This window comes from Leptonotus elevatus, chromosome 5 (assembly GCF_054856555.1).
Source record: "Leptonotus elevatus isolate MCC_2025b chromosome 5, RoL_Lele_1.0, whole genome shotgun sequence".
NCBI classification, from domain to species: domain Eukaryota; kingdom Metazoa; phylum Chordata; class Actinopteri; order Syngnathiformes; family Syngnathidae; genus Leptonotus; species Leptonotus elevatus.
Genome location: NC_141243.1, coordinates 7,602,813 through 7,621,987, shown reverse-complemented (window position 1 = coordinate 7,621,987; position 19,175 = coordinate 7,602,813). Strand labels below are relative to the sequence as shown.

The 19,175-nt window shown below is 40.7% G+C and overlaps 1 protein-coding gene across 1 annotated transcript; it reads right to left on the bottom strand.

The window, feature by feature from the left end:
* Positions 1 to 1,225: 1,225 nt before the first annotated feature.
* LOC147173511 (hyaluronan and proteoglycan link protein 1-like) lies at positions 1,226 to 9,603 on the bottom strand. The gene is made up of 4 exons (XM_086077247.1): positions 9,353 to 9,603; positions 4,208 to 4,549; positions 2,999 to 3,301; positions 1,226 to 2,608 (listed from the first exon to the last, which is right to left on the bottom strand). Exons 1-4 carry the CDS (start codon positions 9,441 to 9,443, stop codon positions 2,319 to 2,321), a joined length of 1,026 nt encoding a protein of 341 aa, XP_085933373.1. The 5' UTR covers positions 9,444 to 9,603; the 3' UTR covers positions 1,226 to 2,318.
* Between the last annotated feature and the right edge of the window lie 9,572 nt (positions 9,604 to 19,175).

Below are 19,175 nucleotides of genomic sequence, written 5' to 3'. Positions count from 1 at the left end.
AAGAGACAATTTTGTGTTTGCACCAGCAGGTGGCACTGTTGATCAATCTTTTGCTTCATGAGTGAGTCGGGCGAGGTTTTACATTCCCGGCAGCAGCAGGCATAAATCTGTAAATATGGTTTTTAAATTGGCCAACAAATCCACTCAGAATGTCTTTTAATGTCATATTATTGTTTTGCTTCTGAAGAAAGAATCAGACATGCTTGACAAGGCCCTGCGGAGATCAACTTTACATTCTGGCGAGCAGATCATGGGAATTACAGAAAACATATGGAGAAAGAAGGGTTGCTTCCAGAAGCTGACAACTGATTTACAAAGCATTTGCAGCATAATTGCATTGCTGACACCAGCGATGGGGAACTTTCGAAGGCCATGTTTTATCCATACCCCCCAAGAACCAGAATGCAAAAAGCCCCAAAAGTGAATAATGTTTTTATTTTTATTTTTGTTATAGACCTAAGTTTTTTTATTTTCTGTTCTGTTTTTTTCAGAATAATTATTTTTTTCTTTTTTTTTAAATATTTGTTCCGTCTTTAAAAAAATATCCCCAAAAATTGAAATACAATATTCAGAAAAATTAATATTAAAAAAAAAAATCAGAAAAACGGAAACAACAAAAATATTAAAAAACAAAAAAAAACAAAGAAAGAAACAACCCCCCCCCCAAAAAAAATTACACAGAAAAAAAAATTAAGTCACTTCCATATTACAGTACTGAATTGTTCTTTTCACATCCACTTCTAAAACACTCATCCACACTACCGAAACGCTTACTTTCCATGTATGTATATATATATATATATATATATATATATATATATCACCCCCCCCCCCCCAGTGAGGAGCCTATATTTTTAGTTAAGTCTTGTTCTTTGCATGTGTTATGTAGACTTTCCATCAATGAAACTTTCACAAACCCATTTAAGTTTAGTTGGCATTTCCCCGCTCGAGCAACCTCAACTTGACCCCATTCCCATGCATTGCAACAGACTGCCTTTGAGACAGACGACTGTTCCTTTTGTTTAACTTGAGGGGCTTCCCAGCCAGCCCAGTGCAAATTAAAATGAGCCAAAGAATAAATAAGTGCATTGAGGCTTACGTTGGTGTTAAATCTTCTCAATGAAATGGGTCCGTGCCAGCTGCGTGGCCTCTCAATTGGCAGTTTTCAGAATTGTTTGGACGACAAATGTTGATTGTGGGAAGAAAAACTCAACAAAGTGACAGATCAGATGTTTTTTTTTTATTTATTTCAAATTGTTTTGAAGGAAAATGCAGTCGGAATTGTAAAAAAAAGAAAAAGAAGAAGTATAGAGTAAAAAAAAAAAAATGTTGACACATTAATTTTTTTCTGATTTAGATAAACGACTCTTAAAAAAATAAAATAAAATAACTCACGTGAGACCAGAATAAAATGTGTGTTGACAACATGGAGCAAACAGACTGACTGATGATTCAGGAATGCCAGGCCAAGTTTGTTAACCAGGATCATCATGTTTTTGGTTTGTTTTTAAACTTTAAAAAAAAAATCCACTCAAAGTGTTTTAAAAACATTATTTGTAATCATGACAAATTAGATGGATGTGCCAGACATTTTTGTCTCACAACTGCAGTCATTTCTATTGTTATCGGCAAGTGGAATAAATGATTGCCCAAAAGGAAAAGTATATAACTCAGCCCTTCAGGGAACCTTATTTTTTTTCCTGTACTATAATAAAGTGTAATTGCACATCCACTACAGTAGGTGGCAGTGGCGCTCTCATTGTCAGAGAGTGCGCAAAGAGTTGAATTTACCACAATTTCATATAGACAATTGATATCGACATGGAGGAGAGATGGTGTGTGTGTGTGCGCGTGAAATGTTTTCTTCTTCCTGTAGTGGGGACGCATAAAAAAAAAGAAAAGAAATTAAGAAGCACTGATCTAACTGTTGTGGGAGTTGATTTGATTGGTGCTCTCTATTGAGAATAAATCACAGTCTAAGTTGTTTACATTCATTTTTACTGCACAGTTATATATTTTGCAAAGTTTTATTATAAAGAAACCAAGACCGGTTTCTTTGTTTGCACTCTGACCAAAGCAGCGCTAAACTTTTCCATAAGTACTCTGTGGAGAAGAAACAATCAAACTCCTTGTCAGTGATGTCACAACATTGATACATTTTTCAAACATTTGATGATATGATATTGTCCTGTAACTGGCAACCACCGTTTTTTTTAGATGTTCTGATGTTCATTTTATGCAAAGATTAGGTCAATTTTTTTGTACATTTTTGGGTTGTGGTTGTGGCTCTTTGGTGGTCGAGGCTTCAGCTGGGCTCCTCAGGGCTCCGGCGCAAAGCAGTAGACACCGTAGAGCTTTTGCTGCTTGTCAGGAAATCCCACAAAGCGCACCGCAGCCTCTGCGGGGCTGCAGTTCTTGCGCGGTCTGGAGATCGGGTAGCGGACGCTGCCGTCAGCCAGCCAGCCGGCGTCGCAGCGATCGTAGCCTTCCAGCTTCCAAGCGGCGAACATGTGACCCACCTTGGCAATCTCGGCGCCGTCATCCAAGCAAGCCCGGGCGGCCTCGTGGAAGTTGAGATTTTCAGGCTGAGTCAGCCAATAGAAACGTCCTGTGTGGAGCAGACAAATGGGAACATTTGGTCAGGACGGAGTTTCAGTCCCATAAATTGAAGTTAATGTCGGAACTGTCATGCTACAAATGACACAGACAAAAAAAAAAGGCACTTAAGTGCACTCTGCACAGCAATAAATTATGGTCCACGTGAGCTAAATCTGTTGGCCAGATGCACCTCTCATGCCTCCATCTAGTCTTTTTCCGCTTTTCCCGTGTCCTCCTTCACCAGTTGAGTCATAAAGTACAAATAATGTGTACAGTAGTTTGGCAGATTTAGGAATTTTCGGTGCTTGACTTCAGCATTTCTTGAGTTGATCTGGCCTATCGTACCCGGAGTCCGGACGGCAGCAAACAAAAAAACGCAACGTTCCGACTTAATGCTCACCCTTCAATTGCGTGGCGTAGCAGAACACATCAAAGCGGCTCATGTACTTGTCGCGCCTGCCGTAGTTTCTGAGGCCGGGTCCGTTGTTGGCGCCGCCGCAGGGTTCTCTGGGCTTCGTGATGGGATACTGCACGGTGCCGTCGTCCAGCCAGCCGGCGTTGCACCAGTCCAGGCCGTCCTTCCAGGCTTCAAACAGGTGTTCAAAGGAGGCGACCACCGCGTCCTGATCCAAGCAAGCCTGCACAGCCTCGTCGAAGTTGAAGCTGTAGCGGCCAAGTGGCGGGAAGTGGGGGAACACCACGCCTGCAGCGGAAAACAAATACCATTCAATGCATTGATCGGGATGTCAATGTGATGTCATCCATTTCTGTCGGTACGCAGCGTAACTGAATCTTTCATTCGCTCCCAGCCATTTTCACTGAAGCAACCCCCTTCGCTCCCATGTTTTACTGGATGTTGACTGATATTGCGAGGTCCACAGAAAATTGTGTTCTGTTGCTATAAAAAACATGGAACCTACCAAAAGAAAGATTAGAGTCTAAAAAAGTACATTTGTATCGGTTTCTGTTTTTGCAGCAATTAGCGTTAGAATAAAGCTACGTTTCATCATTATTCACAAGCCTGTTTAAAACACTGGCAAAAAGAGCTTGTTGCAACACGGCCCTGGTTGATCTCTTATACTCTGCTCCCATCTGCTGGCCATTTTTTTGTAATAACTACCATTACTTTAAGCGGCCTCTTCAGGTCAGAAGCTGCATCAAAGCCTTCTGTATGCTCTAGCATAGAAAAAAACATAAAACACGTCTAAATACATTTTTGGGGATGAAGGACAAATAATTAAAACGTATTTATACGTCCTTGGGTTTGAATGAGAAATGGATGCTAACGATGGATGGATTCGTTTGTTTACCGCAGTTGGACTGATGGTTTATTAATGTAAAAAAGTAAAAAAAACTATTATCTAATGGTGGGTCGAAGCTTTGTCATTGCTCGACTCGGCCACTTGAGTTGTGCTAAGCTAAAGCTGCGCGATTCTTTCAGCAAGTGCAGTGTGAAAAGGGCTTTACTCTGAGCCTCCTGTGTTCCATTTCCTGTTTGAAAGCAGTAATGAATATACAGCACGTTTCACTATTTTCATTTTGTTGTTCAATAGAAACGAAATCCATTTTATATACGACAAAAAAAAAAAAAAAAGGTACATCAATTTACCATCAGTGAGGCCACTTTGCACCTCCAAGCCAATCTCTTGTACGGTGTCCACCATCCCGTTGATGATCTCACAACGGTACGTTCCGGCGTCGTCCGCGGAAACGTCGGTTATCACCAAAGACGCGTCGTCGCTGTCCAGCTCCTGCAGGTAGACGCGATCCTCGAAGCTGCCGTAGGTTTTCTTGTGGAAGCCCATGGAAAGCAGCACGTCCTCGTTCAGGGCCTCGTCGTGCGCCAGCTTGGTCCATTTCACGCGGATGCCGACGCTGAAGAAGCTGTGGCTTTCTTGCGGGAGGCGGCACGGCAAAGTAACGTTGGCTCCGAGGTCGGCCGAGACCTGAACTGGAAGGAAGAACGGGATCGGTTGAACGTTGTTAGAAAAAGTTTAGTTTGTCCCTAAATGGATCTGAGTAAGACAGTTAAAAGTAATAAAGCAGGAGTTGAAACAGATATAAACAAAGCGCAACACGTAGGTAAACGAAATGCGCGCTTCGAAAACGGGAGCGAATTTATTTTGCCACATTCGCTCTCACAACCTCTATAATCACCGTTTTTAGACCTCACAGGGCTCGGATAAGTGGGCCCGAAGCAGCAAAGCAACGGTGCCCCCCCCCCCCCCCCCTCGGCAATAATAAGCCCCAGATGGACAGATGTACACAACCCCTTGACCCCTGGCTCCACAGGAACTGCCCTTGAACCAGTCGAGTAATTGGAGTCAGGAACCGCGGTGAGCTGCTTTTTGAAAACAGTATGTGTTTGATTTTTGACAACAAGTTGTGAAGGAAATGAATGCTGGATCTTAAGCATAAGATTTTCTCCACTGGGCAAACAGGGAATACGTGGCGCCACTCGTACCCTTGAACCCATTTATAAATAATCTGCTCAAAAGCATATTTGACACTTAAAGACCCTGTTGTTTCTCAGTTGAAATTGTTTCAATGTTTCTATATGAAACAGACCAAAAATAATAATAAGACTGAGAGCTACTGTAAGCTACGTAGCGCTCACAGATTTTCACCAGTTCAGACTTTTTTTTTTTTAGGCATATAATATGGGTCCAGTGACATGTTAGTCCTCCCTGACTCTATAAGAACTTCAGCACCTTCATTCACGTCAGCAGTTAGCTATTGTAGTTTGCCTACACCTAAAAACCTGTGTTATTTTAGAGTGCCTCGTTGTTGGCTGCGAGTGCAGACATTACACAGAAAAAAAAACAAAAGGAGTGAGGAGGTGGGTAACAATTGGTGGACGTGGGCTTCGGACTGATGCGGGTGCTTTAGAGCGCCTCATTGTCGGCTGTGAGTGCACGCACGTCATTCAGAGAAAGACACAAGAGAGAGTAGGAGGGATTTTTTTTTTTTAAGTCAGACTTAATTGAAAGCGTGTGGACAGGGATTTTCTGATGGGATGAGTGTATTAGAGTGCCTTGTTGTCATGGCGTGGAAAAGCCCACTGACAAATATGTGGGATATATTTCAGCCACTAGAGGCTGGGCACAAGAAGGATGCGAGACAAAATAGCATCCACATTTCCAGGCAAAGTGATATTTGAATGACATTTGAGCGGCGTGAAGTGTCGCACATTCGGCGACACGACCAAACTGTGCATGTGAGCAAAAACAAAGACGATTTCCAAGACACTTTATAATATGCATGGTTCAACACCTGTGATTTTTTTTAATTTTTTTTTTACATTAAATAATTTTTACAAAATTTTTTTTGTTGTCTTTTTTGGGGTGTTGGGGGTTCAATTCTACACGGATTTTTACTTTTTGCGGACCGGCCTGCTTATTATCCCCCCAAAATAGACACGGGGGTAGTGTTTTTTTGTTGTTGTTTTTTTTAATTGGCAGGGTTAACACAATTTTTATGTGGTGGTAAGACATATATTTATTTTCAGTTTACAGGCACTTTAAATTATTGACACTGAAAAAGCATCACTAGGCCTACTGCAGTCTGCGGAATTTTTCTTGGGCAAACAAGGACTAACTTTAGCCTCTTGTCAGATTGAACCCATTTATGGATAATCTGCTCTAATGCATATTAACACTGGAAAGCATCCAAAAGGAGACCAGCGCTTAATTTGGACCACATGGTCGACATCCCTGAGCTGTCGTGCAGATTCAATCTGGCTCAAGTGAAAGCAGAATCATGCTTCACAAAACTGCATTTATGTGTAACCTGACTGGTCAAGAACATGCCAAGTATTATCAGAGGAAGCACCAGTTTGTGTGCCAAATCCAAGCATCTTCAAGCTTCTTCTTTTTTTTTCTTCTTTTTTTTGTCCGTGTTGCCAGAAAATGACTCAAGGCTTTGCTAGGCCTCGTAAATACTCTGCGCGAGTACTCGTTTCATGAGGTGCGCTTAAAAGCCGAGGGATTCAAAGTGACGAACCAGCTTTTGAAAATTCCTGGAACAGATGACAGTGACGTCAAGATTGGCTCTCCAGATGTGATTGAACTTGTAAATCTCTTTAAAAAAAAAAAAGTTGTTTATTTAATAAACAATGAAATGCATGTTATTGAGCGCTATTTTAATCTCGTTCTGTGGACATGTGAATCAATGAATGTCCAATCTGGTGTGTTCTTGAGATTTCACATCACAATCGGCACATTTGTTAGCCTAATGTGCAAATAATTGTCAAAAAAGTTAGAACTTAATGACATATTGGAAAAAAAAAACACATCTGTGAATGAAAGCACACCATGTGTTAAAAAAAAGAAGAAGAAAGTTTAACAGCTGCTGCTCATAACACTTACAATTTTAAAGCACTTTACTTTCTAGAGATAAAAGGTTGTATTAGAAAATGATTGTAACCATGTGCATCTTCGTTATAGAAGAAACAATTGCAAACTGACCTGACATTTCAAAGTTTAACCGCTGCATATCCATTTTCCATGTTTGCATTGTAAAGTTTGAGCCAGGCCAAGAACATCGTCATCGTGATTGTCAACATCAAACGGAGAACCAACGAAATGTATTCATAGCCTTCCAGACATTTAGCGATGATTAATCCTTCATCAATGTTTCAAGGGAAAAGGAAAATGTACATTTCACGTTTCACACCACTCCCTTTTGGATATGAACATCTATCAAAAAAACGCCCAGGTTTCAAAGCAAACACGGTGAAGCGACATTTAGCTGTTATGCTGCGCACAAATGAAATCAGTTGCCATAATTCAGAACACACTGGTAAATGCAAAATCCGTTTTAATGGGACAAATTCGACCTGGGAACGCAATGTTTTAGCACCTTTAAAAAAATATATATAATTTTTTTGGGCTAAATTTTGGGTCACATTAGTAAAAGCTCATCAACACTATTTAATGTCATAAAGAGTCAAACATCGTTTCAAATGTGACAGATGACACCGTGTTTGTAAGCAGGCTCCGCCCATTCTTTCAGATGACGATTGAACATTCCGACCCACAACTTTTCCTTCCTTCGCTGCTGGCCTGTTTGCGTCAATATGGCAGAATAATTAACAAAGCCCAGCTGGGGCAAACGCCGCACGTCGAAAACCTCCTCACTAATTATAATCCTGTACTGAATAATGAGCACAAATATAGAAAGTGGGTACAGCACAGCGGCACGGATGCATTCCCAGAACACGAGCAGTCAATTCATTAGCAGATACGGAAATGCGGCGACGTCCTCTCGTAACACGACTTGAGCGCCGGATTTGGTTTGAGGCCATTTCCAAGCAAGCCCTTTCCCCAAACCAATGAGCACAGCGGGAATCACACTCAACAGACTATTACCTCACAGGGAACGCGTCATTGGCCGTCATTCAGTGTGCGGTTCTAAACATTTGGCTGCTGGTCATTAATCTTAACTCGGCTCCTGTCAGGATCCCCCGTTACGGTGGCAGATTGCCAACATGCTTTGAGAGCAGGAGTGAATCACGAAAGCGGAGGACCGGCGACACCCTGTGAGCACTTTTGCATGCATTTTTAAAAATCAAGTATAGAGCAGTGATTATGTTGCCTAATGCAAAGTAAATCCTTATAGTGGACTACTAATTGATATTTCTTACTCTCTAAAAACTGTTGGGTCAAAAGTAGCCCAATGATTCATCAAAAATGGATCAATCCACTTTATGGGTCAATTTGACCCAACTTTATGGGTTGTTTTATACAAAATGACCCAAAAAGTAAAGGATCTGATCAATAATTATGAGATATTTTACACCAAAAGACCAATTTCTGGACTCAAAGTTGGGTCAAATCGACCCAAGTAGAGGATCTTGTATTTTTGACTCGAGAGTGTAATAAGGGCCCAATGTAACTTATGTAGGAAAATACATCAGAATTTCAGATTTGTGGTTGTGAATGCTAAAGAGCTAAAAAAAAAAAATCATTTAGTTTTCACAACAAATAACGTGAGTTGCATGATTTAAAACATTGCTGTTAAATGAGCAAACGTAAACTCGAACATAAAAATGACTTAAAACAAATCACATCAAACAGTCAGAAGTACTTTACCTAAAAGCTTAGTCCCAGCTGTGCAAATGTTTCCAAATAGTGCAGCCCCCCCCCCCCCCCATCCCGCCCCCAATTCCAACATTTGAACAAAAAGCTTCACTACTTCCCAGTGTTGTCACTCCCACAGACGACCCTGAATAGCACAAACTCCGGCCTGTGTCATCTGAGTCAGCATGCAGGGGATGCTGAAAGTGCATTTTTTTTAGGTTTTCATACTCTTATTAACAAAAGTGGAAAACTAAAAAAAATAGTTCAAATGAATTTTTGACGTCTATAGCCGTCAATGGCAGCAAATGAGCTAACTAACTAACTAATTGAACCATCTAGACTGACAAAAAAATCGTACTCTCTATTACCAGCTAACTACCAGAAGCCCCAGCAGACACATTGGCCCCTGTCAGACATTTCCTCCGAGCGGTTCTGTCTGACTCGGGGAGTGCTGGCAGCAAGGGTGATTTATTCTCCGAGTCGCTCCACAATGTGTTGGTCTGCTGGCAGAAAGTCAATGAGCCGCCGTCTATGTGTTACTACCCCAGAAAACTTCGCTCCAGTGACCCTCGTGCTGTGCGGAAGCACTTTTTGCTCATTCCACGGGTCATTTACTCATGATTTCAAATAACAAAGTCGGCATTTTTAACATGGTAAAAAAATTGTAATCTTACCTGAATATGACGTGGGAGCGCCTGTAAGCTGACTGGACACACTGCCAGCCAGGGCCAAAGAGAATACAATGATGCACAGCAGACTTGTCATTTTGTCTTTTTTTCCACACAAAAGGCGCTCTTTGGTGGTAATATGAATGAAAAAGATTTTTTTTTTTTAGAAAGTTGGTTAACAACTTTTGTTCTATTTTTTATTTGTTTTTAAATTATTGTAGCCCCTTTCAGTGCAGCAGATGCCTTTGATGCTACTGGAAAGTTTGGGCTCCTCAGAGGTCCACACAAGAGGCTTTTATTGAAGCCGCGTACGCTCGAGGCCACTCCCCCCCCCACCGTCAGCTCATCAACATGCGTGGCTCTATTGGGGCTCCTCTTTGGCGCATTCTCTGGAACCCCCTCCTCCATCTTAGCTCAATGGAAGTCTTGGCTTGGCTTGTTCTCAACAGCCAGCACGTAGACAATGTATGCGATTGTGTGGACTACTAAGATGCGAGCAATCGTAACAGTCAATCGGGTTTAGAAAAAGACAAATTATTGATCAATTTGAGAGCGAAGCTATGACTAACCAGTCAAAATAGTTCCTGTTTTTTTTGGGGGGGGGGTGCAAGTAATTACAAAGACATTCACAAAATATTCCACTTTATTGTTATTATTGCAGATTAGTCTGAAATTTCTCAACAAAAACAAGCGTACAAGTTTTGTCACGGCCAAGTTTCAAAATGTCACTCAATTGGTCTTCAGTGGACAAAATTAGCAACAAGTCAATTTAAGTGGAAAAAATGCAGTTTATGTTCTGTCCTCATGGGCCATATTGGACCCCCTGACGGGCCAGTTATGACCCGCGGGCCATATGTTTGACATCTTCCATCTGGTTTTGTGTTTATCGGTTTTAGCTTGCACCTTTGATACAAGGTGACTTCACCCAAAATATTGTAAGCATCATATTCATCAATTATTTGGCAGTATATAAGAAAAACAGTGGTGCCTAGTGATTAGGGATCGTCGGTCCGATACCTGGTCTTCTTTCAAGGTTGATTAAAAAAAATTGCCATTCATTTCATGCAATTGGAAAAAAAATGCGATATTGGGATATATAGGTATGGGTATTTCTTTAAAATTATCTGTAAAAAAAAAAGAAAAAAAAAAGAGCAATGATGATGACATTACCGAATGAACAATACTGAGCTCTTTTAGAAAAAAAATAAGAAGAAAAAAAAAGATTTTTTTTTTATCTGTAACTTTTTGTGGAGGAAATTTTGTATATCAAAAGTACTAGGGGTATCGGTACTCTGTATCGGTGACTACTCAAGTGTTGGAGTACTCATACTCTGACAAAAAGTGGTACGAAAGATACTCATTTAATCTGTTTTATGATCACTCTCCTAACTCAAAACACTTGCAACTAATGCGTGGCCCCACTTACAGTTTTCCCAGCCACCTCGTTTGTCCGTCAGAAGAACGCCAAATGCGGGAGCGGAGCGACATGGCGCAGATGCTGCTCTCAGCAAGCCCCTCCATCCCAAATGACCAAATAAGTCATTGGTTACAGCCCACTTGAGTTATCGCAGCTGTGATAAGCTAAACTGTTTTCTGCCGCCATCTCTGGCTTCCCTGTCTGCCTGTCAGTCTTTCAAAGCCCGCTGAGACGGACGGCAGCGTGGTGGGCCTTCCATTGTGTATTTTACACTTCCAGCTCGCTCCAGTCTTGGATTTCCCCAATTCTCGAGAGATGGAAGGGAAAAGTTGCGTAAGATGAGGAAGGCTGGACATACATCGAAGTGATCGACTTATATGGTCTCAGAGTGAATATTACTGATGTGATCGATTCTTACGGTTACGTTAGGATCATACGAAGACATCTTTAGAGCATGTGAGAATGCTTACGATTAAAAAACAAAAACACATTTTCTAATAGGTTTTTGGTGAGCTAACGAATACACACACACTCGCACGCACGCACACACATTCAAAAAAAAAAAAAAAAAAAAGAGCAATGATGATGACATTACCGAATGAACAATACTGAGCTCTTTTTAAAAAACAAAAACAAAAAAACACTTTTAAATGTCACACAATATGCGTGCCAGGCAGAAAAATTGGCAACATGGTTGACCTATGCTTAATGAGATGAAAAATATGACAATTATGCATTACCATTGCTTCAACAGGGCACAGAGACGAGCTGTATAGGATAGTATAACTAAAAGTGATAATAAAGGAAACCAACCAGCATGACAAAAATGTACACGGTTTTACAGGCTGACAAATCACTCATCAGATTATGAAAGAAAAAGCATTTAGAGCAGCTTGGGCCAACGAATGTACGTGCCAGAAAGGGATATAAATTATTACATAACGACTACCTTTTTCAAACCCTGACGGGAACACAGCTATAACAATGATGTGGAGATATTTGCCATATAAATCAGCACTGTGTTCATTTTCTTTTCTCCCCCCCCCCCTTTTTTTTTTGGGAAGCACAACTACTTCCATTGCCATTTCATGTGGTAAATAATCTTATCATAAATTGTGTTTTATAAACTGTTAGCATCCTGTGGGAATCTTTATATCCTTTTGGCTTATGATTTGAGAGCGAACCAGCCTCCCCAACGGATGATAGGAAAAATGAAGAAAGTCACCACATGAACAATTTGTTTTGTTATCGGCCTGAACTTTTGTCACGTAACATTGAAAGATTATCCACGGAGTTACACTTTTGAAGTTTATCACCTCAGCGCTCACATTTCATGTAATGTTGCATTTGTAATTAGCTTCATTTTTATACTGAGAGAAGAAAATGAGATGAACATCATCCTTTTTTTTATTGAGTCTAAAATTCATTTATTTGAGCCTGATTGATTGTTTTAGCATTTTGATATAATGGACAAAATTGAAGCATGACTTCGATGCACTTTTAACACATGGCCCTGATTCCTGATTGTCGGCTCTTCTTAATGAAAAAAAACCCCGCTCAAAATGAAAGGTTTTCGTCAAAATTCTTGATTTTATGCAAATTATGGCCTTCATATTGCATTTTAGGGATTCGCTCATGATATTCATAAATAATTATACTATTCCACTTTGTTAATGCATTTGTTCAAATCAACTTCATTAAACTTCATATGAATGATAATTCGCCAAATAAGTCCTCAAATGAATGTTTGAGTCGAACGCTAACAAAAATGATAGCAAAAGTTACAAGTATAGAATTACACACAGTCCAATAATTTTAACTTCAATCGAGCACCGGCGTATCGAAAGCTTGCTTGTAAGAAGTGCAAAAGAAAAAAAGATCCTTTGGCGGCTCATAACTTCAAATATTCATAAATCGGGAGATATCATAATATATATCACTGTACTTGGGATAATTATTTATGACAAACCGCTTGAAGCAAAAAAGAATGGCCTTCATTTGGAGAGCTGCCGAATTAAAAACACGGCACATTCAGGAGCGGAAAACTACATATAAATAAGACAACAACCCAAAAAAAACCTACAACCGCCAACCTTATTATATAAACAAGTGGAAAACGCATAAAATAACACCGATGCACAAATCCTGCTCACAGTATGCCTCAACAAAAATATGCAAAAATGATACTTTGCATTTTGAGCCACACGAGTGTGTCCTAATTATTTTGTGTGTGCAGATCTAATTTAAAAAAAAAAAAAAAATCTAAACAGTTAACGTGTAAACAGAAATTTCATAACACTGTTTCTGCGAGGTAAAGACAAGCTAAGAATAGAGGATCGGGAAAAAATTGGCATCTTTGTTTAAGCTACGGGGCTCAAGAGAACTTTATGGACATTTATCAGCGTGTGTACACGTTTAACAGGACAGAATGTACTGGAGGGTTTTGATGTATAGCGGATGTCTAGGATTTGGAGCTCCACCCAAAGTCCTCCGCTGCGCAGTCAATTCTCAAGGCCGTGAGTGCATTCGCAGCTGGCTGTCGGGTGATTCGGCTTGCAGGTCTTTGCTGGCTTGTAAAGTTGCCGCTAACAACAAGCGGCTCTCTCGGTTGCGGGCCTTCAAGAGCACCGAGGGGGACGGGGACAGCCGAAGTCTTGTGGGACTCGCTGACGTCAAACTTCCCAGTGTGGTGGAAGCAAGCGCCGAGTTATGAAGCGCTTGCCAAATTCAGAACAGCCAGCGCCGAGCATGTGTTTCTCATTATTTTGCATCTGCTTTGCTCCGAAGATGAATAGAAGATAGTGCATTGTTTGCCGCTAACAAGGCAGAGCGACGACGTGAGAGATCGCCGACTGAAGGGCGTGTGCGGAATAAGAAAGAGTCAATGTGCTGACTGGACGCAAAAGTTGTGCAGGACAGCTGGTCTGCGTTTTGCTACGTGGTTTGAGAACCGGGAGGGGAAGAAAGTATGGTTTGTATTACGGTCTTTTGAGATGACTCGTTGCATGTTGGTGGCCTGATTGGGGGCTTCTTGGGTCGTTCTTTGTGATTGTTCGCAATATTGGGTATGCTGGATGGGTTGCGCAGTAGCACAAAAGGAGGGTCAATTATCCAGACATTTTATACACCACTTATCCCAATTAGGGTTGCGGGTGGGCTGCAGTCTAAAACCCCAGCCGACTTCGTACATAAAGCGTGTCAGAAACGTCCCGGGACGAAAGGATATAATGCGGCACCAAACTACCTACGTTGGAGGTCAGACAACACGAAGAGAAGTTAGACAACTCGTGGCTACTTCATGACAATAATTATTTTTTCTTCTTCCGAGCTCAGGAGGGTTCTGAAGACTTGGATGACATCAAGATGACTTCAATGCATTTAGACTCCTGGGGGGCTTTTTTTTCATTTGTTTGTTTGTTGGCAATTTGTGTCTTCAAACTATCAGGCCTGTAGTCAAGTCCGCATCCATCCAGTCCAAGTCAGGTCTGAGTCACAAAGGTCTGAATCTAAGTCAATACTGACCCACAAGGTCTGAGTCAAAGTCCAGGTGAGATCAAGAGTCAACCTTAAGACAGAAAAATGCAACTTTTACGACCACAACATTGCCAAGAAATCCAAAGAAAACCCACAAACTCCAACCAGAAGATTTGAACCCGACACTTCACAACTGGTTCCACACTGTAGACCTTCATTAGTCTTTTGCATACCAAGATAGTCCTACCACCAAATTGTTGAATTCATCACTATATCAGCCTTGGCGGGAGTGTTAGCCAGAACCCTCAACCTCTCAAACGAGACGTATGTCTGCTAACCGCAAGTCCACATATGATCCAACTGTGAGACTCGTGCTGGAATTCTTTGACTGTCAAAACACAATAGAGGCACATTTGAGTCTAATGCTCGGGAGCGCCTGCCAGGGAGGGGAACTGTGCCCACGTTTGTGCATCTTCAATGGTTTTCAATGACCACCGGGTGGGAGCCAACACAAGAAGATATCAGACATTTTGGCTATGGCTTATTTATCTTTGAATCGGACCCAATTTTCTCTCATACCGAAGTTTTGGTTATTCCATCTGAATAAAATGATCTACTGTATGATTCTCGGGGACAAGCGAGTATATGACTCTGTTCAGTCATTTACCTTTTGGTTCCCTTGTCAAACTGTTTTTTTTTTTTTTGTCTTAGCAAGGTTCACTTGTGAAACAACCTCACATGTCAGGTTAGCTAGTAACTTACGACATCAAGGTTCACAAAATTCCAACAGCACATCACTTTTAGTCAAATCGACTCCTTCCTAAAATACAGCGGAACCTCGGAGTTTGAACGTCTCGGAACTCGTACAATTCGGACTTTAACCAAAACAATCTGAGTACAAAATGCCTCGGAGTTTGAACTCATTTTCGGAGTTCGAACATCCAAGCGAAGCAAGCTAAGCTGAACGTACCTTGAAAACGGGTAACCGAGTGAAGCCGAGCGAAGCCGAGTCATGCCGAATGCTCACGTTGCGGTAGTTGAGACGATGCGCTGCTCATTTCCAGTCAGATCGTGAATATTCCCGTAGGTGCTCCATACTCGCGAGTGCATTTTGATTTTTCTTCGCCATGGGCCCAAAGAAAGACAACAATGCCAGCGGCAACAAAGAAAAACATACAGTGCTACGAACCACAGTGGAATTAGGAAGGAGATTATCGCGCCGTTGTAACTACTGTCACTACTTTTGTAAATATTGGCGGGAGGACCCCCCCTTAGCTGTTCAACAACGTGCCTGACGTTAAACAACACACGCAAGGACCGCTTAGTCGTCTAACAATATGTCCAATGTAAAATACACAAACTCAGCACTGAACTAAAGCTAGCATTAACATAGCATTTAACATCCACTGATGCCATCACGCCACAACAGGTAAGGTAAGTTTTGTTTTATTGTTTAAATACTGTACTGTATTGTAAAAAAAAAACATAAATAGAAAATAAAATAGGAATTTTCTTGGGAACGGATTAATTGCATTTACATGATTTCCTATGGGAAAAAATGTTTTGGAGGTTGAACAATTCGGATTTTGAACACTTCGCAGGAACGAATTATGTTCAAACTCCGAGGTACCGCTGTAATCGCATAAGTCATTTTTTTTCAGATATTTCAGGAAACACAAAACATTTAACCATTTGCATCATGAGGAGGTGATATAGGCATATAAATATATATATATATATATATATATATATATAAATGTTGGGTTTTTTTTGTGCAAAAAAAGACTTAGGTCGTGAATATATATCGTACACTACATTTTGAACACGTTGCGTCATGAGAAAATAGGGCGAGTATTTGAGTTCATGTGAAGTTGACGTTGCTTACTGCTCCTTTGCCTCTTTTCTCGTTCCCTCGTCTCTTTTTGTACAACGTTCTCACCCGTGGGTGTGTCATCAACAGCTGCAGAAAAATGTGGGAGAATCTCCGAAACGGCACCCGCCAATTCAGCTCATGATATCTAATCACGTCGTCAAATGGTATTTTAGTCACCGCTGGATGTTGGCAATTACTGTCAGCTGCCGAGTCAATGAAATACAATATAGTCTTGGAATTCAGGATGAACAGAGCCATAAGAATTTCCCGGGACATGGTTCACATGTTTTTTTATCAGTCATGAATCTTACTGACAACATCAGCTCATAACTTTAAGGATTGATAGTAGGCATATAACTGTAATTGATCGTAAAAAAAAAAAAACACATGCGGCAGACAGATTTCATTAAGGATGGAACACTAACACCAAATAAAAAAAAAGAAAAGATGGTGACTATTAAACCATGACTCAGAACACGGTAAATTTGAGTCATGCAAAACCAACCACAAACGGTCTATAGTCTAAAAGCATATTGATGTCGTGTCACTGGAGGTTGTTTCATCCAACCTGCACTGGAGGTGAGCTAATGGAGTCTGGATCGCCATAACAGTGAGTCACACATATTACCGTGGAACATATACAGGTCGTTACTCTTGTACGCCGCATAACAGCTGTTTCTCTCCACACGTATGATATATGCGGTACGTGTTTCTGATACCAGCATGAGGAGCGTTTTCCAGCGCAAAAAAGTGGGTGTTATAGTGTTTTGGCAAGTACTGCAACGGCTGTAACAGCATATGTTGTTGCTTTGGTAGCCACGGTAACAATAACTTATTCCACAGCATTGCACTGTTCCACATGTCGGGGCTCCAGAAACTTGGATCGAAAGTTGGACGTAACACGATTAAGTCTTACGTACTGTACACTGCTCCAATTGTCCCGTATCAACCGACGAGACATTCAGCTTGACGATCAATCGGGAATTAACATCAGCTCCATCGTCAGAAAGGTTCGATATAGGACCTTATCCAGTCTGAGCAGACTAAAGAGGCAAAAGGCTTTCACCGACCACAAAGAGTTTATGGTTGCGTTGTGTAAATTACTGTGAGGCGATTTTTATTGATATATTTATTCATTTTTTACCGGAAACCTTTCTGTCTGGAGCTTTAAATGTTCAATAACCAAATGTGCTATTTAGCGCCGCTGCCTTTCGAAAGTACCGTTTACTACTTTATTGTCGTAAGCGATTGACTTAAAGCTTGATTTCCAAAGAAAGTCATTTTGAACTTTTTCCTGTAAGTCTTTTATTGCTGTGAAGTCATTATCGCCCAATTTATGGTATGCATAAAGAGTCCTGTCGGTCGAAGTTACAGAAAGACACAAACATTGAAATGGCGTATCGAAAAGTGCTTCAGTATCCGAGATCTTGCGTGTGGTGATCGTTTTTTTTGGGGGTGGATTTCACACGGGTTTAATGAAAAACTGGAGATCCTTAACAATGTCAGTATTTGAGCACATGTGCTTTTTATTCAGCACCGATTTACGTGCGTATTTGAAAGTCAGGTTCGAGGTTTGTAGCGGAGGAGCAGCCAAGGACACGGGTGGAGTCGCCCATTTGAAATAGTGAACAAAAGAGATGTCAAGCTGCTTGGCGAAATGTTTACAGTTCATTAGCAACAAACCAAACAGAATTATCAAAGCCGATGAATGAAGCGTTGTTGCATGCGGTTCCTGCAAAAAGTGCTTCCAACTGAAAACAAAAGTGGGCTCTTAAACATGCGTTGGCTGATTGCAAACAGACGCCGACTTGAACTTGCGCAATCACAACTGACAGATGTTCTGACTGTTTTAATTATGACATTTTATGAAAGTCATCAATCCAAAAACAAAACAAGTTTGAAAAGACAGCGTGCGTATTATACAAACAAAGCAAAAACTTGTAAACTCGTCACTAATCAGTCAATTTGGCAGGATACATATATTGATACAGTGGTTGAAATGAAATGAAACAGTATGGTAGACATATGCAAGACCAGGAAACCGATTCTTGTTTGTTTTCTCGATATAACCATAATCGGTTAATATCAGTTATTTGAGACAATTTACAAACGAGTTTAAAACAGATTAGTGGACACAAACTTTGGATGCAGTGGAAGAGAAATAATAGAATGACACAATGGCTGCCATAAACGACAACAATCACTGAACAGTGAAACAATTGGTCAACTGACATTAACTCATTGACTCCCAGCCATTTTCATTGAAGCAACCCCCTTCGCTCACGGCTGTTTTACTGGATTTTGGCTGATTTTGCAAGGTTCACAGATTATTGCGTTCTACTGCTATAAAAACATGGAGGCTAACAAAAGAAAGATTAGAGTCTCTTTTTTCATTAGGGAAAAAATGCATATTTGTATCATTTTCTGTTTTAGAATATAGCTACGTTTCATCATTATTCACAAACCTGTTGAAACCACTGGGGAATAAGAGCTTGTCGCAACATGGCCCTGACTGATCTCTTATACTCTGCTGCATCAAAGCCTACTGTATGCTTTGGCATAATTTATTTAAAAAAAAAATTTAACGTATAAATACGTCTTTGGAACACTACAAACTTAAAATAGAACCTATTTATACGTTTTTGGGAGCAAAGGAGTTGAGAAATGAGGAAACAAAGCATAAAAGTCACAATTGTATTACCTCATGTCTATCATTCGTTAAATATGTTAAGTAGATTGATAGTTTTGTGGACGCCAGTATATGTTTTAGCTGCTGTAAGGCTACGGTGCAAAAATGTTTTGGGGGGGGGCCTTACTACATTATATTCTGTTTTACTTTTAAATCTGTTTGAATATATGCAAAAGGATCACAATGGCACCAAAAAACAATAAAGTCCTTTGCCATAGATTATTCCCACTAACTGCACTTGATAACAAAAAGAAGTTGTAGCTACTCACTCATTAAGCTCATCTTGTGCACCGCGCTCCGTAAAGTCGTTTACGATCCTCCTTGGGTCCAAAGTAGTATTTGTCAGAAAAAACACCTGTTTCCTTGTTTATTGTAT

Excerpts from the sequence above, each read along its gene's own strand:
- LOC147173511 (XM_086077247.1), bottom strand. The coding sequence starts at position 9,443 with ATGACAAGTCTGCTGTGCATCATTGTATTCTCTTTGGCCCTGGCTGGC. Across the intron at positions 4,550-9,352 it reads CGCTCCCACGTCATATTCAG|TTCAGGTCTCGGCCGACCTC; the intron begins GTAAGATTACAA and ends TCTTCCTTCCAG. Across the intron at positions 3,302-4,207 it reads GCAAAGTGGCCTCACTGATG|GCGTGGTGTTCCCCCACTTC; the intron begins GTAAATTGATGT and ends TTTCCGCTGCAG.